Source organism: Chinchilla lanigera, unplaced genomic scaffold (assembly GCF_000276665.1).
Source record: "Chinchilla lanigera isolate Chin_1 unplaced genomic scaffold, ChiLan1.0 scaffold00092, whole genome shotgun sequence".
NCBI classification, from domain to species: Eukaryota; Metazoa; Chordata; class Mammalia; order Rodentia; family Chinchillidae; genus Chinchilla; species Chinchilla lanigera.
Window position 1 is genome coordinate 8,232,719 of NW_004955493.1, and position 27,895 is coordinate 8,260,613.

The following is a 27,895-nucleotide window of genomic DNA, read 5'->3' on the forward strand; positions in this document are numbered from 1 at the left end:
TGGTTTTCAAACCAATACCCTGACCTGGGGTTGGCTCCTTCCACCTGCCCACGCTTTTGACACTCTGGGGTGGTGCCTTCCTCTCTAGGCTCCCCCTCATGTGCTGGGGCCTCTGCTGCAGTTTGCTCGGCTTTCTCCCCTTGTATGTGTGCAGCCCCAGGGAGCCCTGTGGCCCCAGCCAGTGAGGTCCCCTGGGTACCAGCTGGCTCTCGAGAGCTGAGGGGAGGGCGATCTACGGGGAGAAGGAGGCCAGAACCTGCAGGGGGTGGCAGCGGGAGCGACTGTGGTTCCCTCCCGCTTCCAGGCTCTCTTGGGCCTCTGTTCCCACCGAGTTCCCACCCAGGCCCTTTCCTCCACTGTCCCCTCCTCCCGCCCCCTTGAGGCCTGAGTCATTATTTTAACTACCCTCAGGGGAACAGACACCCTCAGCTCTGGACCTCTACTTCCCCTCAGCGTGCTGCTGTGTGATGGCCTTCAAAGCTGTGCTCCTCCTCGGTGGTAAGTAGGGTGTGCTGGGCTGGGCAGAAGCTTGGTTGGTGCATGTGGTCTCTGGCAGGTCAGGCTGGGGGTGGTGTCAGCACCTACAGCTCTCAGGAGGGGCTGAAGGCCAGAAAGGGCCCAGTGTCGGGGTCTGATTGGAAGGAGGGGCGGCTTGGAGTCTGGAGAGACGTGACCCGAACACAGGCAAGGGAGAGGGGTTTGTGAGCACGCTACACGCAGAGATGGACGCCTCTCTGGATGGCCACACAGTCCAAGGCCTCTCTTCTCCCACTCACGGCAGCCCTGTACGGGGACAGAAATCTGCCCAGCACACCTCTGGGAGGGTAAATCATAGAAGTCTGCAGGGAGGGGGAAAGATTGGGACGCCACCTCCCTGGTCTGCATTTCTTCTGAGTCTGCATTTTCAGGTGGGCAGTCCCATTACTGCCAAGAGGAGAGTCCACAGTTTGAAAGCTACTGCAGGATCCCATTCACTTATCATTTAAAATCAGATTGCACCAGGTGTGGTGGTCCATACCTGTGATCCTAGCACTCAGGAGGCTGAGGCAGGAGGATCACTGTAAATCTGAGCCCAGGCTGGGGTACATAGAGAGTTAAAGGCCAGCCTGAACTACATAGCAAGATCTTGTCTCAAAAAAAAAAAAAAAAAAAGATTTCCTTCAGTCCAAAAAATGGGCAACTAAAATGAATAGATACTTCTCAGAAGAAGTACAAATGGCCAATAAATGTATGAATAAATGCCCAACACCTCTAGCCTGATATTAGAGAAATGCAAATTAAAATGGCATTGAGGTTCCACCCTACTCCAGAGAGAGTGGTTATCATCCAGAAATCAAATCATAACAAATGCTGGTGAGACCGGTGGGGGAAAGGACCTCTTCTGCATTGTTTTTTCCTGAATCTACTTGTCTTTTTTTATTAGTGCATGTTTGTAAGACATAGTGATTACATTCATCATGAGGAGTTGGTGCATAACACACCTTAATGCTTTGTATGTCCCTGCCTCCTCCCTTCCCTCATGACTGCATTTGCCCCCCATCCTCTCCTCCTTCTCTCCAGCTCATTTTTCCCTATTATCTATTTTTTATTTACAACTATGATAGAAATCAGTATGGTGATTCCTTAAAAAACTAGAGCTAGAAATTCCAGTTGATGCATCTATCCCTCTTCTAAAGATCTTCCCTAAAGAGTTAAAGATAGGGGTTGGGGATTTAGCTCAGTGGCACAGCACCTGCCTGGCAAGCTCAAGGTCATGAGTTCAATTCCCGGTACTGGAAAAAAAAATATCATATCACTGGAAAAAGATATCATATCACTGGGATACATGCATAGCCATGTTTATAGCAGCATTATCCATAATAGGTAAATCTTGGAAGTGGCCTATATGTCCATCCAGAGATGAATGGATAAAAAGATTGTGATAGCTATACACAATGGAGTACTACTGTGCCATAAAGAAGGATAAAGAAGTCATTTGTAGGAAAGTGGGTGCACCCTGAGTCCATAACATTAAGTGAGATAAATCAGACACATGAGCTTGAACATCAAATTGTTCCTCTTATATGACAAACCCAAAGTATAAATAAATAAAAGAGCAAAATAAAGGAAACACAGAGATAGAACTCTTGCAAAAGGGAAGGGGACCAAGAGACGGGGGAGGTGAAGGGGGTGAAAAAAGAAAGACGTATTACATGCACGCACCAACTCCCTGCAAGAATGTAATCACTATGTACAGCAAGCATGTACTAATAAAAAGGATGACAAAATTTTAAAAGTCAGATAGCAAAAAAAAAAAAAAACACAGATTTCATGCAAATATCCAGATTTTCCGATTTCCTGTAGAAATGGGAAGGTCTGGCAAATTGGCGATGGATGGCCCCTTCAGGAAGGGCATGAGCTCTAAGGGTCCGTGACGCCCTCATGCTCACTTCCACCCCCTCACGCATGATGTCACCTGCCTTGTCCTCAAGGCACTTGAGACGGATCCCCTTCGTATCCTTCCACTTGTTAGATCACAGGAGCTGCGCTTAGGCTCAGAAGCACAGTCACAGAAGGGAGAATAACGTCGTATGTGAACTCCTTGCACATGGCCGCAGTAGGGTGTGGCCTACATATCTGGCCTCTTTCCAGAACCCCAGTGTTGCTCTATCTCTCTGTCACCAGCTGGCCAGACACTTACTCCCCTCAGAACTTGCCTTTTTGGGGGTGGGAATTGACCCTCCATCCAGAGATAACAGGGAATTCTAGAAGAGTGGGGAGGAAAGATGGCTGCCTGGGACATGGAGGAGTCAGGAGAAGTCCTTGAAATGTAGCCTCCCCCCCAAAGCTTTGGAGATCAGCCACCAGCAAGAGGAGAGTGACCAGTGAAGGGTCACAAGGACAGTACCGGGTCCTGACGTGCTGCATGGTGGTCAGCCAACAAGTAGTAATTAGATAGCCTCTGAGGCCAGCCACTGTTCCAGACCCTGAACAACAGGACTAGGACCTTCCTTCTTAGAACCTGCACCAAGAGAAGAGACATGCAAAACATACAAGTACACATAGCTCATCACAGACTGTCGTGTCTGCTCCTCAGTTTGGACCTTGGGGTCTCGGTGTCATGAGAAGGTAGAGCAGGATGGTCTTTCTGTAGGGTGCCCATGTGCCTGGGGCAGTACCCAGTCTAATTTTAATGATTCCCTTTTTTATTCTCAGCAGATCCGAGGTTAAACAATTAATCTGACATTCATTTTATCTTTAAGGACATTCCTGATCTGACATACCACGGGGCAGCTGGCCTCATTCAGATCCTGGGTAGCGTTTGAAATCCCTCTGATGAGCCATTTTCCTGGGTTGCTGCCCTCTGTACTGGGGTTGGAGTATTTGGTCAGGGGGAGAAGGGAGAGAGAGGAGAAGCACACAGATGGCAGATCAGCAAGCATGGCAGCGAGAGAGGGCTTGGTCCTCCCGGGCAGGTGGGAACCACGGCTAGAGTGAGGTGGGGTATCAGGACAGTGGGGGCCAGCGGAGGTGGGCTTCTCTGATTACCTCCCCCTCTCTCCATGTTTCTCAGCAATGGCTTCTTATCATGGATTCAACCTGGATGTGGAGAACCCTATAATCTTCCGAGAAGATGCAGCCGGCTTTGGGCAGACCGTGGTTCAGTTTGGCGGATCTCGGTAGGCTCCTCCATACTTCCTCCGGCTGTACTCTGGTCCTGGAGGCAGGGAGCTGTTGGCGGTACTCAGGGAGGTGTCCTAGAAGGGTAGCCTGGGTGAGATCTCTTCCCGTGTCTCTTCCGAGGCCCTGATACCACCATCTCCTGTTCCTGATCCCCGGAAGGGCCACGAAACTCTGTCCACACCCTGCCTTGAAAGAGAGGCCTTACTCCGCCCTGCAGGTGGAGCTTCTCAAGTGAGCAGTGTATTTGCACCCACATTTGTTAAGCTTGAACTTTCATGTTCTGCACTTGGGCTCTTGACATTCTCAATGATTTTATCTTTGCATTTGTACTTTGCAAGTAAAGATCGATGATAACAGAGTGATGCGCCGGGGGATGGGGCCTTGGTTCACAAGCCGCCTGTCTCCCATCACCTCCCGGGGGAGGAATTTCAGCTCCCAGTGACTGCTTCTGTCCTTGTCCCCTGGGGTCTTGGTTACTCTTCTCATTGCTGAGGCAAAATACCCAACATCCAAAGTTACAGGAAGAAAGGTTTATTTGATTCACGGTTTGTAGAGGTTTCAGTCCACAGTTGGCTGGCTCCAAGGCAGGGTGGCACGGCAGACAAGCATTGCAGAGGAGAAACAGTTCAGGGTGGGCAGAAGCAACAAGGGGGCCTTGGCAGCCCTCTTCTGCCCCTTTTATACTCTATCTAGGCTACTGGGATTAGGGTGGTGTTAAATCAATCTGTGGACTGAGTTAGTAATCACACATCCTTAATCCAGGCATCACACACTCTAGATTCAGCTACCTGTGAAACAGCCCCATCTATGACTGCATGAGGCTTTGGGGGGACATCTAGACACAAACCATAACACCTGGTATGAACTGGGCAAAGCCAGGGTCAAGGGCTTTCACACTGTGAGTGTTTTGGAACAGTACACCAGCTAGCAAAAAACATCAGGATGGAGGGAGGGAGAGAGAGAGACACTCACATTTTTCTTGTCTCAGATATGAGGACTCCAGGGGTCTAACTCACAATTCAATGCAGGTATAACCAAAGTACAGAGACCCAGGAAAGGAGGGACCAAACCCATGAGTGGAATTCCAGCAGCCTCCACTGAGCAACTGAGCCAGGGAGACGCATTCACCTGGCCAATGAGGAGTTAGAGAGGCCACTGAGTGGGAAATGCACACACCTCTCCATTCCTTGGCCAGCTGGTGGGCTTGGGGGATGGAAGCAAGCACAGGTGTGGGGATTTTGGTTTTTCTTTGTTTTGCAACATGACATACAGACTGAAGTGGGCGTGTCTGAGGGATTCAACTCAGCAATAATCTTATATGTGTATCCTTGGTAACTTTCACTTAGACAAGGGTGTGGGTCAGCTCCTGTACCTTCTCACCCCCTGGCCACTGGAAACCAAACAAAGCCAAAGCTAGCCACTGTTTCAATTTGCTATTGGGCTCTATTTTAAAAAAGAAAGGAATGGAAAACCATTAATGGCTACTGTTTACTAGTATTTAATTAAAGTAAAATACACAAAGGGTGATCAAAAATGGTGCGTGTTTAAATATTAAAAATTACTAGAGTAGGGGCTGGGGATTTAGCTCAGCTGCACAGTGCCTGTCTGGCAAACGCAAGGTCATGAGTTCGATTCCCAGTACTGGAAAAAAACCAAAAAAAAAAAAAAAAAATTACTACAGTAAAAGACACATTGCCATTGATCTCACTCAAAATATTTTCCCTCCATTTGATCACACTTGTCTTTGCATTCTTGCCACTTTCTGAAGCTGTTCTGGAAGTCCTGTTTTGCGAGTGTCTTTACAAGACACGATCAAAAATACAGTGAATGTCGCTGCCTTCCATTGGAAAGGCAAGCTGGTAAAAACATCACGGTTGTCCTCATCCACCTCGTTCATGGAGTCTGGCACTGTGATCCTTCTGGCTCTTCCCAGAAGTCAGAATGACACTAAGGTAAGGGTTTTGCATCAGTTCAGGACATCCAAACAGCCACAACAACACGATTAAAGACACTCAGAGTCGGTAACATTCTGATCCCCGCTGTTATTATTTTTCCTGGTTTTTGTTGAAGCGTAACCCAAATACAGAAAAGATTTAGAGTAGAGTGAGTTGGTAAAGGAAAAGCATCCTGACGAATAGCTTGGACTTGTCTAGGATACCAGCGGGCCACGGCCAGCTACCTCCTTAGTCATCTGTTCGGTTTTCATCAGCAAAGTCAGGTGCCCCGTGGATCATAATGCCCAGAGATAACGACAGCTTCCTGTACAGGAGTGGCTGGCTGTTGGGAAGGAGCCTTTATGTGTCCACTACAGTAGGCCTGGCTCAGCTGCTTAGCACACATCAGCAGTGTCGTGTGTTCTCATCTGGTTGTTGGTGGTGATAAAATGCTTCCAAAATTAAACAAGATTTTTTTTTTTTTTTAACTCAGGGAGTTTTACAAATAAATGATTTGTATTTATAGCATGGTAAATATAAACACAGTTTTGGATACAGCTGCTTTATACTGCTCATCCAATTCAAATTGCTCACATTGCATTTAAACTTGTCCAATTATTTAAAAATCAACTATTTGTTTTAAAAGCTTATGGTTTCAGGAATTGTTCTGTTTAACTTGAGGTGATTCTTTCTCGGGCAGCTCACACCAAAAGTGCCTCAGGAACACAACGCACTTACCTGTGATTGGGAAATGCCATTTATTCTTATGTCTGATACCTTTAATTTAAATTAACACATTTATTGACCATCATGTATACAAGGGCCATAATACATATATTATCTATCTATCACCTATCTATCTATCTATCATCTATCTATCTATCTATAAATACAAAGCAATCAATAGTGATTTGTGCTAATTCACAAAGAATTACAGTAAGGGGGAGACTTATTTGGGGATTCTTCTGCCACTTTTGTTTTTAAATAGTTTTTTTGGGAGGTAAATGCTTAAAAATGTAAAGCGTATGTATACCCCAATACACACCCTCATATGTATGCACACCAAAGAGAAAATACCCGCGAACCCCAGTGTGGTCCTTTGGGATAGGTGGGTTAAACTCAGGCCCTGATTTACGCACAGCTTCTCCAGCAGCAGATGCCAAGAACTTCCCCTACCAAGTTTCACTCTGTCATCACAAGATATTTCCTTGCCCCGAAGTGCCCCCGTTCCTACCCCCACCCCGTTTGACTGTGTGCCGCGGCTGTGCCTCCAGGCTTGTGGTGGGAGCGCCGCTAGAGGCCGTGGACATCAACCAGACGGGACAGTTGTACAGCTGCGCGTCTGCAACCGGCTCGTGCCGGCCCATCTCCCTGCACAGTGAGTGTTCACCCGGGTCCTGGGGCCCTCAGCTCTCCTCACTTGACCCCAGTGTGCCCCCTCCAAGGCTTCTCCCCTCATGGGGGTGCGTTGTTGAGTGTGACCGAGGGTGTCTGCCCTCTCAGTCCCCCCAGAAGCCGTGAACATGTCCCTGGGCCTGTCGCTGGCGGCCTCCACTAACAACTCCTTGCTATTGGTGAGTTACCCGGGACGCACTGGGGGGCTGGAGAAGCCCAGCAGGGAGGAGGAGGCAAGGAGGGGCTCTGGGGCTCCTTGCTCACGGTCTCTGCCCCCAGGCCTGTGGCCCAACTGTGCACAGAGCTTGTGGGGAGAACACGTACGCAAAAGGCTCCTGCCTCCTGCTGGGCTCCCACCTGCAGACCCTCCGGACAGTGCCAGCGGCCCTGGCAGGTGAGTGCCTTGGAGACAGAGAGCCTATGGGGATCGCGGTCTGGCACAGAAGAATGGGCAGGGTGTGAGTGCTCTCAGCCCCCTGTGCCCAGGTCCCTGTCCTGGAGGTCTGAGTGCAGCTAAGTGGAGCCTGGCGAGCCCCAGAGGAGGAGGGGAGGGGCGGGAGCTTGGGCCTGGCTGGAGGGGAGGAGCCTCAGCGGGTGGGGGGGAGTCCTGCTGGGAACAGAGGGGCGCTGTGTGGGCCACAGATGGCCTAAGGGTCCTGCAGTTGCCACAGGTGCACAGACACGTCCTGAGTTTCAGAAGAAAGGCCTGAGATGGGGAAACACGCAGTAAGGAGGATAAATCCGGCGGGGAGGGAGGCGGTTCTCAAATCACTGCTGGCTGCAGGATTTCCAGCCTAACCCTTCTTCCTCGAAGGGGAGCAAATGGTAGCGCTGTGGGAAGTGTGACCCGCCTTTCTGTCTGGGTCAGTTTGGGCCCGAGGCACCTGTCTGAGACTCGGTCTTTGTCATGGTGGTGCCCAGCTCTGAGACTTTTCATGTCATGAGCAACAGCTTCGTTTTCTGGGCTTCAGTTTCCTCATTAGGAAAACGGGGCTTAACCATCATGGCTGTTATAAAGATTCAGGGATCTAACGTATATAAAGTGCGCAGATTCCTGCTTGGCATATAATATGCCACAGCTCATTTGACTACCTTTCCCGCCGTGTGTTTGGACTAACCGGAAGTGCAGATGAGCCGGCCTAAGAGGGGCTGGCTGGGGCCACCGGGGCCCATGAAGCCAGGTGTGGCAACTTTTAGCCAAATTTGGAGCAGCAGCAGCAGAAACACTCTCAGACCAAGGTGTGAGAGCAGAATCTATACAGGGAGCAGAGAATGGATTAGGGGTGGCCAGGGCTCTTGGGAGGGTCCTGCCTGAGAATCCAGGTGAATCCAGGTGAATCCAGGCATTTGAACTTGAGGAGGTAATGGCTTCTCACAGACATCTCTGGAACTCGGGAGGCAGGAGGCCTGGTAAGAAGGAACACAGGAGCATAAACCTGGGGCAGGCAAGGCAGGTGCTGGTAGAAATGGGAAGAGCTCGGGTCCACTGAGCACCGTGCCAGGAAGTGCTGTGGGCCTGGTGGCCATCACTTTACTGCACCCTCACAAGACCTCTGGGTGGTGGGCAGGGTTGTGCCCACTTAACAGATGAGAAAATTGTGATTCAGAGGCGTGAGTTGTCACTGAGAGGCAGAGCCAGGAGCTTGAGGCAGCCTCTTCCCACTGCCTTAGTCCTTTTAGAAAGGTGCTCAGCTCCATCCGGGCACCTCTGTCAGCACAGTGGCTAGAGCCACTGTGAGGAGGAGCTTGTGAGAGATCTTGTGGGAAATGGAGGAGGAGGGTGGGATTCCAGGACATGGCTGAAAAAGCAGGCACAAAAGCTGCCAGGGGAAGCACCCCAGAGCTTTCCGCCTGCCATGCAGGTGGCTGGATTTTTCTAGTCATTGAGGAAGCAGGAAAGGAAGTGACTCTCTGTGGTGGGGAGAGGAAAAGGCCTTTTCTCTTCTCCAGTGGTTGGAGGTGAGTTACCGCAGCTCCGTGGTACGGTCACACCTCAGCGCTGCGGTGGCCTGACCTCCCGGCACCGGAGCAACACCGGATGTGGGCGCTGGCGGAGGCACCAGCTGGGCCTTGCACACCTGCCAGAAGTCCCCACATGAGTGTGGGGCCATCTGCAGAGGTTCACTTTTCTGTGCTATGGTGTGTCTTTCCCATGAGTGTGAACTCCATGGGGGGAGAGATGGTGACTCTTTTAAAGCTATGGGCTTAAGGTCAGATTTCCCCAGAAACAGATGCTAAGGTTCACTTGGGCATGTTCTCAGGAGCCATACCAGTGAGGACTTGAGGGGGCAGGTCTGGGCCAGGACGAGACGGACAGTGGTGCAATTCTAGCAGAGGCCTTAGCAGACCCCGGGGAGCTTGGCAACGGGTTGCCCCTGGGCATAGGAGGGTGGAACCCTAGCGGAGCAGCTCCCTTCTGCCTAGCGTGAGTCCCAGGAAGGGAGTCAGCAGAAAGCCATTGGCAGCCAGCTCCACATAGTTGGGAATTAGTGCCTCGGCCTTGAAACGGGTGTCGTGTTGGCATTCACTGTAGGTGTATCCCACAGGTCCGGAAATGCCACGCCAGGCATTTGGTGATAACAGCTAATACTTACGGAGGGCCGGACCTTGTCCTAAGCATCTTACATCATATTAATTACTTGTATCCTTTCAATAATCCAGTGTGGTAGGCACTATTACTATCTTCATTTTACAGACGGGAAATTGAAGCCCAGAGAAATTAAGCAACTTGCTTGAATTCACCAACTGGAGTAAGTGGCCGATCTGGGCTTCCAGGCCAGGCACACTGGCTCCAGAATGTGTACTCTGAGCCATTCTGCTAAACTGCCTCCCTGTGTGCCCTGTAGCATCTCCAGAATACGTGTTTGCTAAGGATGTGTTCGCTGAATGACTGCATAGCCCGCCTGGCCCTGTCCTCGGCTTTTTCCTCCGTTCTTCTCAGGCCGTGTGGGAGGAGGGGAGCAGCAGGGACTGCCGAGGGCAGAAGGGGAGGGCAGGCAAGGTATTGGGATCTCTTCCAGGGGTGGGAAGGCCAAGCCTGGCCCTGTGACTGTCGAGCAGGAAGGGGTCCAGCCGTCTCCAGTGGCTCACGCGTGACTGTCTGATTTCTCCCTGCCGACAGAGTGTCCAAATCAAGAGATGGACATTGCCTTTCTGATCGATGGCTCTGGCAGCATTAGCCAAAGTGACTTTAAACAGATGAAGAGTTTTATCAAAGCTGTGATGGACCAGTTCAAGGACACCAACACCCTGGTGAATGCAGGACACTGAGGCCTGGGGAGGGGAGCTCAAGGGGGCTGTGCCATGACCGGGCGAGGGTCCCTGGTCAAGCTCCCAGGGCAGGGCCAGTTTGAGCCCTGACCTAGGAGCTTCTTCCCTCTACCTGCCACATTCTGTTTGAAACATTGAAAAGATTTTAAAATAATTTTAAGGGTTGGGATGTAGCTCTGTGGTAGAGTACTCCTCCGGCATGTTCAAGGCCCTAAGTTCAATCACTGATGTACGTATATATATTTTCTCCAAAATCAGAAGTTCATTAAAAGATACAAGCACCATAACACATCCTGAGTGCCGCGGCCTCCTCCTTGGTCTTTGCAGTTCTCCCTGATGCAGTACTCAAACATCATGAAGACCCACTTCACCTTCACCGAGTTCCAGACCAGCCCAAGCACTCAGAGCCTGGTGAAGCCCATCGTACAGCTGAGAGGCCTGACCTACACGGCCACAGGCATCCTGAAAGTGGTGTAAGCTCCCCTTCCTGGAGGTGGCTGCTGCCACACACTTCCTAATGCTGGGGCAGTGCAGCTCTTCTGAGAGGACGTGGGGGGCTCTGCAGAAAGGGGCTGAAGCGGGGTGTGCAGGCTGCAGGGAGAGGCCCTGGAATGCTCCCGGCCCCTCAGTGCCAGCCTCCCCTGGTGCAGGAGCAGACTCCTCTGTGGCTGTGTTTCCCCTTTGCTTGGATCTGGAAAGGCAGGACCCTTGCAGCCACCAGGGCCAGCCAGTGGCGGAGGCTTTGTTTGATTCAGATGCATCTCAGTTTCCATCCTCGTTCCCTGCTGGTTACTTGAGGAATCCTGGAAGTTACTGATTTTACCCAACTCTCAGTAAACTTTCAGAGGAGGATAAGCCCACAACTTGCTTGTAAGAATTAAATGAGATTCTGTATATGAGGTGCTCTGTCCTGGACATACAGGAGGTGCCAGATAGATGACTGAGGTTTTGACCCACAGAACGGCACAGCCCCTCTGCTTCCTAGGCAGGGACTCGGGAACTACTACCAAGTGTCTTCTCTGCATCTCTTCCCGCGCACCAGCCTCCATCCTGTCCTTCCTTGTACGCATTCCTTCTTTGTTGGCTGGGTGCTTGCTCTGTACCTCTGCAATGCTGGAACCAGGAAACCCGTGCAGAAGGTGGCTTCAGCCATGGGGTTAGAAGAAAGAAGATGTGGACCTGGGCTGTATCTGGGATCCTTGGCTTCCTGCACTCCCCTGGGAACTGGGACTAACATATGGGGGGATCATCCCAAATAAAAGATGCTCTGAGGCAATGTACCCCCTTTACTTTGGGGTGGCCCTTCTGCTTCAGACACTAGCCTCTTGGAACTGGACAGCCAAAAGGCAAACCTCTGTCCTGGGAGTTCAGAGTTGCACAGCTGCATCCCCCTTTCCTTACGCTGTAAAGTTCTTCCAGTGGTGGGTTCTGGAAAAAGAAGGAAGTAAGGCAGGAGCAATAGTGTGGTTCTCTCAATCTCTGACCCTTATAAGGGGCACCCACTCCGTATCCCAGAATGCACTGTGTCTCCCGTCACCCTCCCTGCTCCCCAGAGCCAAGCCCATCTCAGAATAGACTTAGCCACAGATTTTGTTTCCCTGCCTCTTGCTTATTTTTTTAAAGAAGCTTCACTACAAAAAAGACACAATTATGATAGGATTAAGGAAATTTTTTTAAAAAGGTATTATAGTCCCTCTAATTGACCACCTTACAGTATTTTAGCAACAAGAAGGGATACGAAATGAATCAATAAAATCCACTGCCTGACACAGCACAGTTTCTGTCCTTGCTTTTCACTTATTCTGTATGGTCCCAGTCGGCTCAGAAACTATTTTCAAAAACTCTAGTCATATAACTGGTTCCATATTTTGCCACGGTTTTCATTGGTTCTGTGCTCTTCAGTAAAGGATCCAGGTCACGGTTTGCTAATCCCTTCCCTAATGGTTGTTTTCAGCATTTGGCAGGAGTGTGTTGTTTAGCACATGTGTGTATATGTGTGTTATGAGTCTACAGAGCTATGTGAGCGCATATAGTTCCATGTTAACTGTTTCAGCTCTCGTCTAATTAATGCTCACCTGTGGGCTGATCACTGTTGCAAGTTAATCCTCAAATAACCTGAGACCATTTGTTCCAGTTACCTGTGGTTGCTTAACAATCTGCTACCAAATTAAGTGGCCTAAGTAATTTAAGCAGCAGCTCTTCTTATTTTTCGCAGTCCCAGGGTGAGGGGTTCTGCTATTCTTGCACAGTCTCTCATGGGATTGAGCTCAGAGATCTGAGGCCAGAATCCTGAGAGCTTTGCTCGGATGTCCGGTGGCCAGGAAGGACAGGCTGGACACCCAGGTCTGGGCCCATCTCTCCACATCTTTCCTCGTAGCTGCTCCGTGGGTAACTCCAACAAGGTAGCCAGACTCCTCTCACTGTGCTCAGGACTTCCAAAAGTACAAAAGCAAAGGCTACTGAGGCTTTTCAGGCTCACAACTGGCATGATGTCTCTTCTACTGCATGCTGCTTATAAAAGGGAGTCACAGGCCAGGCCAGGTTTCCTGTGGGAGGACAACCAGCTGAGGTTCACTGGGGGCCAGTTTTGAGAGATTAGTTATGGTGCAGTCTTGCACAGAAAGAATCAAAGGCTCAGAGAGGTTAGGGAACTTACTACAAGTCTGTCTAACCCCAGAGCTTCTGCTTTGAACCTCCTAGAAATGACAGTAGTGGGCAGAATAGTCGGGAAAAATAATGAGTGCCTTTGTTATTGGTCTTACTAATTATTGCCAGTATGGGTTTCAAAAAAAACTGAATGGTTTTATTAATGTGCCTGATAGAATCCAGCGTGTCCTGGAATCGAGACTTCCCCAGCGGCCAGATGAGCCGCTAGGGCAGCAAATGACAGACGTCCTCCAGAATATCAATCAGAACTCAGTAGAGTTATTTCCCTCTATCCTCGACAGGAACGAGCTATTTCACAGCAATAACGGGGCCCGCAAAAGTGCCAAGAAAATACTCATTGTCATCACAGATGGGCAGAAATACAGAGACCCCATGGACTACAGTGACGTCATCCCCCGCGCAGAGAAAGCTGGGGTTATCCGCTACGCCATCGGGGTACGATCTTGTTTTCTTTGGTCCCCCAGACTCGGCCTGCGCTTCAGCCAGGCCAAGGCCGGCTGGGCTTCCCTCTCCCAGCTGCCTTTCTGCTGTAGGTGGGAGATGCTTTCCAGGAGCCTGCGGCCAGGCGGGAGCTGAACACCATCAGCTCAGTGCCCTCGCAGGACCACGTGTTCAAGGTGGACAACTTTGCAGCCCTTGGCAGCATCCAGAAAAAGCTACAGGAGAAGATCTTTGCAGTCGAAGGTAAGTGGGAGCAAGCCTGGGCCTTGGAGTTCAAGGAGCCCCTGATGGCCCGTCCCAATGCACCCTGAACTGCTCCCGAGAACCTGAGCCCCCTGCCCCCCTTCTCCTCCCTCCTTTCTGAGTCGTTGGGGCCTCGCAGCTTTGGAGGACCTAAGTGCCCTGTTTCCCCACAGGAACCCAATCAAAGACAAGTAGCTCCTTTCAGCATGAGATGTCGCAGGAAGGCTTCAGTGCGGCGCTCACAATGGTGGGTGGATAAACAGGTCTCAGGTATCGATTCGAGGCCAGTTCGGGGCTGCCAGCTGGGATCCGGAAGTAAGCAAGATGCAGCTTCTGTCCCAGGTTCACTGTCTGAATGAGGCGAGGCACCAGGCAGCGCCATGGTGTTGGCGAGCCCAGCGGAGGAGGAGAGGGTGGCTGCAGTTGCAGCTCTTGTGGAATGCATAGTGGAGGTCACAAAAGAACACTTCTGGCTGTATTAAGTGTTGGGGCAGAGAAACAAAGATGGTCGGAAAAAATAAAAAGAACTTTGAGAAAGGGCCAACTCTGGAAAAGTCTGGGGAAAGATAGCTCTAGATGGAAAAGCAAGTGCAAAGCCTCAGGAGGCAGAAACAAAATTCCTCTCCTAGAGAGACAGAAGGGCCGACATATAGAGATGTCTGGTGCTTCCTGGACGCCACCGTCTGAGCAAAGCTCTGTGTTCTGGGCTCAGATCCCTGACCACAGCCCCATGTGAGCCTTTGCAAGAATCGCACACAGCAGAGTGGGCCGGGGGTGGAAAGGAAGGAGGGTGTTGGAGAGGTGGGAAGGACCAGCTCGTATGACCGGAGAGTGACAATGCGGCAAGGCTTATCTGAAAGTAGACGGATGTCTACTTTCTGAAAGTATCCAGAAGAATTTATTTCAAAATGACTCGGCTGAGTGGGGAGTGGTACGAATGAAAGACATGGAACTGATCGCTAAAGCTAGGCATTTCTTTCTACTTTTGGATATGTTCTAAATTGTCCATAATGGAATGTTCAAAAGGCAGCAAAGTATGCAGAGGAAAAAATAGGTTTTGTTTCTGAGGGTGCCCAGGAAGACCTCTGGGATTTTAAGGTTGATTCTTCTGGAGAGAGGTGCTAAGCGGGGGGGGGGGAGGTGGGTCAGAAGGGGCATGGTGTGTTCCGGGACAGGTTGGGTTGGGAGGGCCCCTGTGCCATCCTGGGCACGTGGTGATGGTTTCCAGCATGCCGAGGGATTTGGGGGAGACAGATGCTGGGAGGGGAGCAGGCAGAGAGGACAGGAGCAAGCAAGGTGGAAAGGCGGTGGGAGGCGCTGGGGCAGACAGGGACAGTGGCAGTGGCACGGACTGGGGCACTGGAAACTGGGCACAGAGGCTGCTGGAGAGGAGCTGGGGGAAGAAGAAAAGTCAAAATGACAAGAGGAGTCGGGGCGGGTGTTTCTTTGGGTTAGGCTGTCGTCTTGCTCCGGCCTGCTCAGCCTTGAAATCGTTTCCTCTCAGGATGGACCAGTTCTGGGGGCTGTGGGAAGCTTCGGCTGGTCTGGAGGTGCCTTTCTGTATCCCCCTAATGGGAGCCCCACCTTCATCAACATGTCTCAGGAGCGCGTGGACATGAGGGACTCTTACCTGGGTGAGAGGAGGTGGGCTGGGGGGCAGGCGAGGGAAGCACTGCTTCGAGGGAAGGAAGCCTGGGCGCTGAAGCCCGCACCCCCGCCCCCAGGTTACGCCGCTGAGCTGGCCCTGTGGAAGGGGGTGCAGAGCCTGGTCCTGGGGGCCCCTCGCCACCAGCACACCGGGAAGGTTCTCATCTTCATCCGGGCGTCCGGGCAGTGGACACCACACGCCGAGGTCGCAGGGACGCAGGTGGGTGTGGAGAGAGCCCGAGCGGACCGTGAGGGCGGCCAGGGGCAGAGAGGGAAAGGCGAGGGGCGTTGGGGCCACGGGGCAGGTTCTGGCGCCGGGGAGAGGTGATAGCGGGGCGGTGCCCCTGGCAGGGCGGGCAGGGTGACCTCTGGCTGTGCCCTCAGATCGGCTCCTACTTCGGGGCCTCCCTGTGCTCTGTGGATGTGGACGGAGACGGCAGCACCGACCTGGTCCTCATCGGGGCCCCCCATTACTACGAGCCGACCCGAGGGGGCCGGGTGTCCGTGTGTCCCCTGCCCAAGGGGGTGAGTGGCTGTGGGGCCTGGGCTGGGGTTCTGGGTGCGGGCGGCAGGTTTGCCTGCTGTGGGGCCCGACCCTGGCTTTGTTCAGCAGAGGGCTCGGTGGCGGTGTGACGCTGTCCTGCAAGGCGAGCCGGGCCATCCCTGGGGCCGCTTTGGGGCGGCGATGACAGCGCTGGGGGATGTGAACGGGGACCAGCTGGCGGACGTGGCCATCGGGGCCCCTGGGGAGCAGGAGAACCGGGGCGCTGTCTACGTGTTTCACGGAGTCTCAAGAGGGGGCGTCAGCCGGTCCCACAGCCAGGTGAGGCCCCTGTGTTCAGCCTTGTTTAGTTCCTTCTCCTCTGTCTTGGGTTCCCTGAATGCAGCTTCTTGTCCCTGCCTTAGAAATTTCTGTTGCCTTCCTTCTTTTCGTAGTTTCTTACCTTGAATTTCACCAGAGTCAGTTAAGCACCAATCATCTCTTTTCTTTGCTTCCAAACAGTCTTCACTCTACTGGGCAGCTTGATGGATAAGAGATCAGGCTTTGAGAACAGAACCCAGCTCAGATCCTGGGTCTTACTGGCTGTCATTAGCAGTGTAGCCTTAGGCAGGTTGCTGACTTGGCCTCTGTGAGTTTTAGTTTATTTCTGTGATACGTGGGAATGATCAAAGCAACTCCAAAAACAAAGCCAGACACCAACCCCATAGGCTTCTTCCATTCTGTTCATCAAAGATTTAAGAATGTTTTAAAAAAGATTTATAAGAATTATATAAGACTATATAATCTTATATCTATAAGATTATATAAGAATGAATCTCTTATATTCCTGTTGAAAGGGAAAAACTGTACAAGAGAAATTATTGTTTTTAAAACTTTGTTCTTTTGCAACTACCTAGCTCTGTAACCACTTCATGGCTTTGTAATGTCTTGACTCCTGTAACCTTAAGAGCATAACCAAACATACAGGATGCCTGATTGTACCATTGTACCAAGCTTCATAAGCTGATGATAATTGATCTACCCTTGTAACTGATGATCTCATCCTGCTAGCTAACTAGAAGAACTGCCAGGCTGTCCTGTCTCACCTTTGTACCATATAAAAGCCCTAGACCACCAGAGATTGGGGCCTGATATTCTGGGAATGACCCCGATCAGTGTCCATCAATGTAAATAAATCTGCCTCCAAATCCTCCATGTCGTTTCCGTGTTTCTGTTTGCTGTTGCACTATCATTATGCTCTTATTTCCTGATGAAGAATTAAAGAGCTTCTTTCTCTCTGTCCTGGGGTTCCTGAGGTCCCTGGGCTACTTGCTTTCAACCCCTGCCTTTTCTTCTCTCCTTTTGCATTTCTCTGTTCAGATCTCCTTCACTGCTTGCAGTCAGCTCCTCTTGACTTCCACTTTTCTGTCCTCCCCTGGCCAGCGGATCACTGGTTCTCAGCTCTCCTCGAGGCTCCAGTATTTTGGGCAGTCACTGAGCGGGGGTCAGGACCTCACCCAGGATGGACTAGTGGACCTGGCCGTCGGGGCCCAGGGCCAGGTGCTGCTGCTCAGGTGAGAGATTCCGCACATCCTATCCTTGCCTGCTTGTGTTACAGATTCACCAGTGCTGCCCGGCCTTGTTTTTCTCCCAGGGTGAGTGTCCCATCCTCTGCCTCTGCTCATGCCTCTCAGGAGTCTGCCCGTGCTGAAAGTGGGAGTATCCATGAGATTCACCCCCGCGGAGGTGCCAAAAGCCATGTACCAGTGCTGGGAAGAGATGCCCACCGCTCCAGAAGCCGTGGAGGCCACCGTCTGTCTCACTCTTCATAAAGACTCCCTTGGCCAGTTCGGTGAGTCTCGTGTCTAAAGGCTGACCCAATCTCTCACCCGGTAGAGGCTCCCAAGGCTGTCTTCAGGGTGCAATTGACCTGGGAATCCACGTCTTACCTCCACATTCCCTCAACTGTCTGTATCAGAAACCCGGGCCCTTTCTCTCCCCTTGTCAGGCCCGCACATTGTCTCCAGGGTGTATCTTGTGCCTTCCGCTTCTCTCTCCTGGCCCTGCCACTGTCTTCCTCTGAGCCGCCACTTCACTTAGAGAAGTTCTCACATCTATTCTTACATCTTCCCACCCGTTCTCTGTAAAGGAACTGGACTTGATTGATCCTAAAGTGCAGCTCTTGGCTCCTCATCCCCACCCCTAAGGATCCCCGTGCTGCTCCCCTTCCCATTTATAGAGACACGAAACCTTCCCTGCAATGCTTTCTCTGATTCGGTCCTTCATTCTCACCTCATTCCATTCCTCCCTCCTCTGTCCACTTTGTGAATGTGGCAGTCTTTCTCTCCCTGGAGGTCCTAGCCCTGTTCACACTGTCTGGCGTGTTCCCCCTTGCTGTGCCCAAGTCCTCTTCCTCCTCCAGGTCAGAGCTCACACTTGGCCCGTTAGGACAGCTTCCTTGGCTAAGTCTGAGCTAGTACATTCTCTTTAATGCATGCTCTTTAGTTTCAATAGAAGAATCCACCCTTGTGCTGCTTGCTCTGTGATGTCATGGCCAAGCGCTTGGCTCCTTTCCTAGACTGTCACCTTCGCAAGAGCTGGGGCCACATGTATCTATCTTCTTTATGTATGTCCCCAGCACTCGGTACATGTCACGGCCCACAGCAAGTGCTCAGCAAATATTTACAGTGCGGACACAAAACATTGCAGGCTCCAACTGCCTGTCCCTTTTCTGCTCCCCACTTCCACTTCAGGGGACTTCCAGAGTTCTGTGAGTTATGATCTGATGCTGGACCCTGGCCGTCGGATTTCTCGCGCTGTTTTTTATGAGACCAAGATCTCAACTTTGACTCGAAGGAAAACCCTGGGGCTTGGGGATCATTGTGAAGCTGTGAAGCTGCTTTTGCCAGTGAGGACTTGGGGTTTTGGAAAGGGGGAAGGGAGGAGAAGCCCAAGGTTAGCTTGGAGGGTCCCATCTGTTTGCTCTGCAAGGAGGGAAGGGCGGGGATTCCGGGGCATGAGAGGGGAAGGTTGAGGTGGGAGGGCCGGGCTCCACAGTTCGGATGGCTCCTGACTGGATGCAGCAGAGGGAAAGCCTGTGTGGTGAAAATTGAGGAGAACAGTAGCGGGTTCTGACGTCCACTCTCCCTAGGACTGCGTAGAGGATGTGGTGAACCCCGTCATCCTGCGCCTCAACTTCTCCTTGGCGGGAGACCCCATTTTAACCTGGAACCTTCACCCCGTGCTGGCTATGGGCTCACAAGACGTCTTCACCGCTTCCGTGAGTGTTCTGATGAAGTCTCAGGGGTGTGAGGGCTTTCACTGAACCCACCAACCACACCAACCTCAAAATGCCTCCACCCAGCTGTGAAGGTCCTGCCTGCCTAGCTCGACTCCGCACATATCCCAGCAGGTTACCCGCGTTACCCTGACGTAAGCTTCCTAGCCCATGTTCTGCAGATCGTTCCCGGCGTTTCTCATGCTTACTTCTGATTTCTCATCTGCAAAACATTTCATCCTTTCCACCTAAAGAATCTTTTCTAGCCCCCCAGTTGCCAGCCTCATCTTCCTCTATTTGAGAACTACACATAACAGCTCCCACTTCTCCGGCTCCCATTTACATCACGATCGTAACACCCCAAATATCACAACAATCTGTGGTGTGTTGGGAGTTGTGGGTTCCTCGAGTGTAAAAACCATCTCCAACTCACCCGCAGTTTCCACTTTTCCCAAACTGCCACCTAACCCAAAACCTGCCCAGTTACTGACGCTTGGTAATGTTTTTAAATAATTGTTCCAGTATTAATTGGATCTGATGCAACCAAACTTTTTCTTCTGGAAGCAAAGGATCTTATCTTTGTTTACATTCTACTCTCTAAAACCTACCTGACTCCTTGCCAGTGTCTAGTAGAGCTCTTCAAATGAGAGGGTGAGAGGAAGATTACAGTTGGGGTGAGAAGAGCACTGACTGTTTTTCTGCAGCTCCCGTTTGAGAAGAACTGTAGACAAGACCACCTCTGTGAGGGGGACCTGAGTGTCAGCTTCAACTTCTCAGGGTGAGCTCTGTTTCCTTTCCCATCCAGACTGGCAAGCTTCTGTGTCTCCTGTCCTCATAAGATGAGAAGTCCATGGGCTTCTCCTTAGCTCACTTTTTCAAACAAAAATAATCTTGACTGGAATACTGACCTGTGAGTTTCCATAAGCTTTCTCCTGCTCCTGATCCATTCCCAACTAATCCCAGTGGAGCCAGAGTCCCAGCTCTGTCCTCCTCCCTTCAGCCTGCATACCCTGATGGTGGGGAGTACCTTAGAGCTCAACGTGACAGTGACTGTGTGGAATGAGGGCGAAGACTCCTACGGAACTGTGGTCAACTTCTACTACCCAGCAGGGCTGTCCTACCGACGGGTATCACGAATACAGGTGAATAGTTTCCTGGGCTCTGGTTGGCTGCAGTCTTGTATTAGTCAGTTTTCTGTTGTGAGTAACAAACTGCCACAGACTGGTTGAGTTATAAAGAAAGAAGATTTATTTTGGCTCGCTATTCTGGAGGTGCAAGGGGCCACATCTCGTGGTAGCGTTCATGCAGGCAGAGTCCCTGTGTGGTGCCTGGCATCCTGTGTGTGTTGGTCTAGCCTCTCTCCCACTTCCTATAAAGGTACTAGAATTCAGTTGTGAGGCGATTACCTTATCTAATCCTACATACTTTCCAAAGGCCCCACTTCTCAGCACTGCACTGAGATTAAGTTTCTTCCCTGTCACAGTGCGGACCGAATCTCCCAACAGGGATTAAATTTCAACGCATGAAGTCTTGCTGCACACTCCAACTGTGTCTAGACCAATGCAGGCCTCTCCCATTCTACAACCTCTAGGGTTCTAGTAAGCTCTTTTTTAGTCTTTTCTTTATGATCTCATACACACACAGAGCACATTAAATCTGTGTACAGTTTAATGAGTAATATTAAGTAAATATTCTTACAGTCACATCGGGGTCAAGTTACAACTGCTAGCATCCTCAAAGCTCCCTCACCATGTATCTTTCCCTATCACAATCTGACCCTTCTCCCGGAGGTACTCACTACTCCAACTTTGCAACAGTCATCTCCTTGTATTTCTTCATGGTTTTACCATCCATCCCTAGATCATGCTGTCCAGTTTTACTGGTATTTCTGCTTTACATGAATGGAAGCATGTTGTGTGTTTATTTGTGTAACTTGCTTCTTTCCTTTAATGTTATATTGGTGGGATATATCCATGTTGTTGTGTGTGGCTGTAGAATGTTTTCACTGTTATATTGAATCTCTTTGTATAAGTGTTGCATAATTTATTTATGTATGCCAAAATTGACAGCTATTTGAGTTATTTTCTGATTTTGGCCATGGTTGTTCTGGAGCATGTATTCTGATGCACCTAAGTATACTATTTTGGAAGGTATATATTATACATGGAATGGCTGAGTCACTGGGTATGTATATCTTCAACTTTTTTTTTGTCTTTTTTGAGACGGGATCTCCTATGCAGTTCAGGCTGGCCTTGAGCTCACTTTGTAGCCCAGGCTGGTTTAGAATTTGCAACGATCCTCCTGCCTCAGCCTCCCAAGTGCTGGGATTACAGATGCATGCCACCACACCCAACCTCTATATCTTAAATTTTAACAAATAAAATCAGACTATTTTTAAAAAGTATTTTTTACCTATTTACAATGTATGAGTGTTCCTGTGGCTATCTGCTTTGACTTTTGGCACTGTCAGATTTTAACATTTTTTTACTAGTACATGTTTGCAGTACATATGCTTACATTCCTTGTGGGGAGTTGGTACATGTGCATAACACATCTTAATTATTCTTTAATCCCTTTCCCCTCCTCTTCCTTCCCCCTTCCTCCATAGCATGATCCTCCTGCCACTTGAGAAAGATCTTTCTACTTCCTATTATCTATGTTTTATTTATATTTTGAGTTTCTCATATAAGAGAAACTATGACGTTCTCTTGTCAGATTTTTTTAGTTTTTGTCAGTCTAATGGGTGACAGTATTTCCTTACAGCTTCAATTGTATTACTCTAATGACTAAGGTTGAGCAACTTACTCCCTAGATATTTGGTTTTTTTCTTTTTTGTGCCCATCCACATCTTTTTCCTCCTGTTCACTTGAGTTAGCTACATTTTTTTTCTTATTGATTTCTAAGAATTCTTTATATATTCTGGTTACTCATGCTCCAGTTATATGTGTTCAAATGTCTCTCACCTTGCTTAACTTTTCAGGTTCTTTATACTGCTTTTCAATATGCAGAAAATATTTTTTATTGTGGTTGATTTCACCATCTTTTCTTTTGTACTTAGTGTTTTCTTGTGTATCTTGTTTAAGAACTACTTCCTTATCCTAAGGTTATAAAATAGTTGTCTATATTATCTTCTGAACACTTTCTAATTTTTGTTTTTTCACATTTAAGTCTTTAATCCAGTTGGAATTTATCTTAATGTATGTAGTGAGGTAGGGATCAACCCACCCCCACCCCTGCACCACTGCATACTTTATGGGCCAAATTTCCCAGCACCATTTACTGAAAAGTCTGTCCTTTCCCCTACTGTTCAGCAATACCTTCACTGTTATATCTCAAGCCAATATATGCATGTGGGTAACTTTTTAAAATTCATTCTCTCTCCCCAGAAACGGCCACGTCAGCGTTCACTGCGCGTAGCATGTGAGGCGGAGCCTGCTGAGAATGAGGGTTTGAGGAGCAGCAGCTGCAGTATCAACCATCCCATCTTCCCGGAGGGCACTAAGGTCTGTGCTTCTCTACACTCTTCCCCTTTGTTCCCCTTGGTCCTGCTCCGTTCCCTCACTCCCCCCCCCACGACCTTCCCTATTTGATCTATTCCTTTTCCGCCCCAACTTCCTTCTTCCTTTAGAGTACCTTCACAATCACGTTTGATGTCTCCTACAAGGCTACCCTGGGAACCAGGTTGCTTGTGCAAGCCAATGCAAGCAGGTGAGCCCAGGCTGGCTAAGGTGTGTCACTCATCCTCCAGGGTCATGCCCCAGCTGAAGACTCCTCTCCTAAATCCCTCCTAAACTGTGTTCCCCTTTCTTTCTCCAGTGAGAACAACAAGCCTGCAACCGGCAAGACTACCTTCCAGCTGGAGCTCCCAGTGAAATACACAGTGTACACAGTGATCAGCAGGTGCCTGGGTCATGTACTTCCTGCTGCAGCTTAGCTTGCTCTTTTGATGACAGGCATCTGTGTTAGTCTGTTTTACTGTAATTGACTGCCTGAGGCAAGGTACTTACAAAGAAAAGAGGTTTACTTAGCTCACAGCTTTGGAGGCTAACAGTCCCAGAGTATAGTGCCAGGTCTGACGAGAGCCCCTGGTCTACATCAGCTTATGGCAGGTGGCGCCACAATGGTAGGAATGTGTAGCAGAGCGTGCGAGTCCATGGCGAGACATGAAAGCGGAGCTGGGGAGTGGGGCCAGTCTAGAAATCACTCACTGGGTCCCACCTCTGAAAATCCCACCATCGCCCAACATTGTCATACTGAGGGCCAAGTTCCCAAGACATGAGGGGGACAAACTAAAACTGTATTTAAACTGTAGAGCAACTAAGCTATCCCCTTTGACTCCTCCCATGAGAATGTTGTCTGGGTGGCCAGCCATATATGCGTACCATAATACAAAGGCCCATGTAATTCTGCTTCTCCGAACAGGTCTGCCGTTCATACACACCTTGCCCTCTTCCTCCAGAAGTCAGGCTGCCTTTAACATTATGCCAGTTCTTCCCTGTATGAATGTGCTAGGCATGACTGTGCTGAGGGAAGCTGCTAGGCTGAGGTCAAGGCTTTTCTGAGCACTCTGAATTGGGAGGGCTGTGCTCAACAGGACATGGTCAGCCACCACACACAGGAAGGGGAAGGTCAGGTTTCTACAAAACTCCGAGGTAAAGGTCAGGTTTCTAAAACACTCAGAGGAGAGCAGATGTGTGAGAAGCTGTTGGTAAGGTCTCTAAAAGCCCGAGGGTGAGGCAGACCACACGGGAGGCGAGTATGAGCGGCAGCAGGGGGCTCCGAAAGTGGTAGAGTAGCAGGTGCAACCAGGCTGAAAGTGAGGGCTTCCACACACTGGGCTCCTCTGCAGAGGCTTGGAGAGCTGCTCAGACCCTTGTGCCAACACCGAGGGACGGTACTTACACTGAGGGGTAGATTGCTGCTGTTGCTGCTGAATTTATGGGGGAGCCAGGGACAGGAAATCAAACAGTGCCACTGTCCATTAGGACAATGATATGACCCATGGACAATGTGTGCATTTCTCCTCCTATCCACAGGAAAATACTTACAATAAGAACTTACAGTTGTGTGTACTTAGATGTCACACATTTTTTTTTTGTTATTGTGGGTTTCTGCGTTAAGTATTTTACATGCATTTACATTTATTTAATTCTCCCAATAACTGTATTGTTATCTTCATTTTTATCAACAAAAAAATCAAGAGCTTATATAACTTGCTCCGGTCATTTGCCAAGTAAGTCACAATGGATGTGCCCTGCAGAGACCCTCTGAGGGACAGGGTTCCTCTGTTGTGACCCCCCAGAGCCAGTGTGGCAAGTCTGGGTTCTCTGTGCTGGGTACTGGTGAAAAGTGCAGGTCCTCCTGGTCTGATTGATTCTATGGAGACCTTAGACATTAAGATTTGAGAAGCAGGGATTGTGGCTTAACTATTGAATCTCCAAGGCCTGGTATATGGCAAATATTTACTGAAAGAAGCCATGGATGCGTGGCTGGGTGGATGGATAGATGGATGGATGGTGGGTGGATGGATGGATGGATGGGTGGATGGATGATGGGTGGACAGGTAGATGGGTGGGTGAATGGATGTATGGATGATGAGTGGATGGGTGGATGGATGGATGGATGGGTGGATGGGTAGATGAGTGGATGGATGGATGGATGGATGGGTGGATGGGTAGATGGATGGATGGATGGGTGTATGGATAGATGGGTGGATGGGTAGATGGGTTGATGGATGGATGGATGATGGGTGGATGAGTAGATATGTGGGTGGATGGATGGATGGGTGGATGGGCAGATAGATGGGTGGATGGATGGGTGGATGGATGGATAGGTGGATAGATGGATGAATGGATGGGTGAGTGGATGGATAGATGAATGGATGGATGGGTGCATGGTAGATGGATGGATGGGTGGGTGAATAGGTGGGTGGATGGATGGGTCAATGGGCAGATGGATGGATGGGTGGGTGGAGGGATGGGTGGATGGGTTGCTGGATGGATGGATGATGGGTGGATGAGTAGATATGTGGGTGAATGGATGGATGGGTGGATGGCTATAAAGCCTCCTGCAGCCTGAAATACTTATGTCCCCTCTGTGGGCTGGAGTTCATGCACTATCTTCCTTCACATTCACTTACCTGCCCCAAGATGACCACATCTATTTTCTTCATTGCCTTTACAGAGGAATTCTTACTCCCTTGTTTCCTGAGTAAGTTGGCTGTCACTCCCTAGGGTTCTCCTAGGCTTACCTGATCTGGCAGCAGCCTCTGCAAGCATTACGTTGGTCCAGCCATGTATGTACTAGAGAAAGCAATGTCAATACCTTTTCCCCATAATGTGTAAGCGTTGTGAGAAATGGTGATGTTTAAGCTGGACCGTTAAGTAAAAATTTCCAGAAGGGGAATAGGTAAGAACAAGGCAAGCAGGAGAAGCAGCTTGAGCAAAGTCACTTGTGTATGAAAGAACCAGGAGTTAAGGGGGATTAACTGGCAGTTCTGGCTGACTGAGCCAAAGGATGCTGCAGGGAGCGGAACCAAAGCTAATGCAGAGATTTCAGGGGTGTGTGGGGACCGAAGTTATTTCGTGGATCATCTGCTGGACCCAGCGAAGCTCTCTGCAGCAGCCGAGGGCCCCACTAGGGATAGTCTCAAGGTTGTTCTGCACCAACAGGCTCTCTCTTTCCAGACAGGAAGAATCCACTAAGTACTTCAATTTTTCCACTTCCGATGAGAGGAGCAAGAAAGAGGCTGAACACCGATATCGTGTGAGAAGCTAGGGAGTGCTCATGTTTGTTCTTCTGTGGTGTGGATAGTGTTGGAAATTGGTGGAGAAGACCTGAAAGCTATGGGTAAGAAAGAAGTGGGACTGGGGCTACAATAACGTTTGGTTTCCATTTTCTGCAGGTGAACAACCTGAGTCAGCGAGATCTAGCCGTCTGTATCAGTTTCTGGGTCCCCATCTTGCTGAACGGCGCGCCTGTGTGGGATGTGACTCTGAGGGTCCCTTCACAGGTGCCTGCCTGTCCTTCCTCCGTCCCGGGATCTGATCCCACAGTATCACACACACACACACACACACCCTTTTTCAGGGAGATGTGGTCTTTATGGGGCTAAGTATTTCTCTCTCTCTCACTAGAGTCTCTCCTGCGTGTCAGAAAGGGAACCGCCCCAGCGTTCTGACTTCCTGGCCCAGATTCCAAGGAGCTCTGTGCTGGTGAGACAGGCCCTGAACCCCTAAAGTAGGACTATCCCATATTGGGGGATACAGGATAATGTATTGCTATACTACAAAGTTATGCAGCATTCCTCTATCCCCCCAGCCCCTCCTATAAATCTGACAACCTCCATTCTCTCTTACAGTTCCTTCCTAAGTGAAGACCCTTCTCAAACCAACTTCACTCTCTTCCTGTCCCTAGGACTGCTCCATCGCTGACTGCCTGAAGTTCCGCTGTGACGTCCCCTCCTTCGGCATCCAGGAGGAGCTTGACTTCATCCTGAAGGGCAGCCTCAGCTTCAGCTGGGTCAGCCAGGTGTGTGGCCCAACGGAAGGGCCCCTCCCCCAGCTCCTTCTTGTGCTCCACGGGTCCATGCCTTCCTCAGGCCGGGACATTTCCTGAACCCTGAGCTTCCCCTGGAACCTATGCCCCACATGGCCCCTCCTCCTCCGCAGACACTGCAGAAGAAGGTGCTGGTCGTCAGCGTGGCTGAAATCACGTTCGACAGATCCGTGTATTCCCAGCTTCCAGGGCAGGAGGCATTTCTGAGAGCCCAGGTAGCGACTGCGTGGTAGGCAGTGGCCGGGCTGGTCAGAGGGCCCGGATGCTGCTTCCCGTCCGTGTGTTGGCTGAGCATGCGCAAGCCCAGAGGGAGGAGGGCTGAGGCAGGACAATTGCCTCTGGGCAGGACTTTTGCCTACCACTACTTGGAGCAGGGCCTGGGGAGGGAGGAGTGGGAGCTGAAAGCTGGGGAACCTGGAGGAGTCCGAGGAAGCGTAAGACCGATCTTTCTGACCTCTCATCCAGACGGAAACTGTGCTAGAAGAATTTGAGGCCTACATTCCCATCCCCCTCCTGGTGGGCAGCTCTGTGGGAGGCCTGCTGCTGCTGGCCCTCATCACAGCCTCACTGTACAAGGTGAGTGTTTTATGCTGCTCCTAACACCACTATCATCCAACCCCAGCCCTCCCACAGACAGGACAAAGCAGTGAGAACCCGAACCAATGTGCGGAGCAGGCCGAGGCACATGCTTTGCTTCTACCACTTATACCCCATTTAATGTTAGGCAGGTTGCTTGACCTCTCAGACCATGTGTCTCATTTTTGAAACGATAGTAAGGCTTACACCACCGATCGGTTGAAGAGAGAAAGAAATGAGGCCAGGGTGCGAACCTGCCTGACTACAGAACCGATGCTCTTCCATCACAGACGATGTATGTAAATACGGTACTCGGCAGCCAGCAGATCTCAGCGTGACAGCTGCTGTCCTCGTGGCTGTTCAGCAAACAGACCAGCTTGCTTCTCCCCTTGTTCTCGCTCAACTTTATCCTAGTTCTGACTTTCTTCTCTGCCCTCTCACCCAGTTTCTAAAATTTATTTTCTCTTCTAGCTAGGCTTTTTCAAACGGCAGTACAAAGAAATGCTGGGTGGCAAACGTGAAGACCCTGCCATCTTCAGTGAGGAGGATGTCAGCTATGAAGCTCCCGATTTGCCTGTGTCCTAAGAACCCACTTTCCTATTTATCTGCACCCCATGAGCTGGCCTCGTCTCTGTATACTTCTGCTTTCATGGGAAGGACTTCCGCACAGATCTGGACTGGCCTGAGGAACCTATCTAGAGGAGTTGAAAGATTTTTATATTTTTGTAAATCTGTCAAACTTCA

At 50.2% G+C, this 27,895-nt stretch overlaps 1 protein-coding gene across 1 annotated transcript; it reads left to right on the plus strand.

Annotated features, from left to right (window-relative positions):
- Positions 1-379: 379 nt before the first annotated feature.
- On the plus strand, positions 380-27,895 carry Itgad (integrin, alpha D). Its single transcript, XM_013504860.1, has 30 exons — positions 380-498; positions 3,554-3,659; positions 6,872-6,975; positions 7,101-7,171; positions 7,272-7,386; positions 10,114-10,244; positions 10,590-10,735; positions 13,211-13,364; positions 13,463-13,613; positions 13,787-13,860; positions 15,118-15,247; positions 15,338-15,480; positions 15,645-15,785; positions 15,871-16,083; positions 17,185-17,315; positions 17,436-17,593; positions 18,495-18,649; positions 18,893-19,021; positions 19,723-19,796; positions 20,019-20,160; positions 22,405-22,521; positions 22,647-22,726; positions 22,835-22,918; positions 25,705-25,783; positions 25,923-26,030; positions 26,155-26,232; positions 26,435-26,548; positions 26,689-26,790; positions 27,041-27,151; positions 27,623-27,895. The coding sequence occupies exons 1-30, from the start codon at positions 468-470 to the stop codon at positions 27,734-27,736; spliced, it is 3,486 nt and encodes a 1,161-aa protein (XP_013360314.1). The 5' UTR covers positions 380-467; the 3' UTR covers positions 27,737-27,895.

Bases quoted from the DNA above. Each gene is read 5' to 3' on its own strand.
- Itgad (XM_013504860.1), top strand. From the start codon at position 468: ATGGCCTTCAAAGCTGTGCTCCTCCTCGGTG. The intron at 7,172-7,271 runs GTGAGTTACCCG...CTCTGCCCCCAG, and splicing joins CTAACAACTCCTTGCTATTG to GCCTGTGGCCCAACTGTGCA. The intron at 18,650-18,892 runs GTGAGGACTTGG...CACTCTCCCTAG, and splicing joins CTGTGAAGCTGCTTTTGCCA to GACTGCGTAGAGGATGTGGT.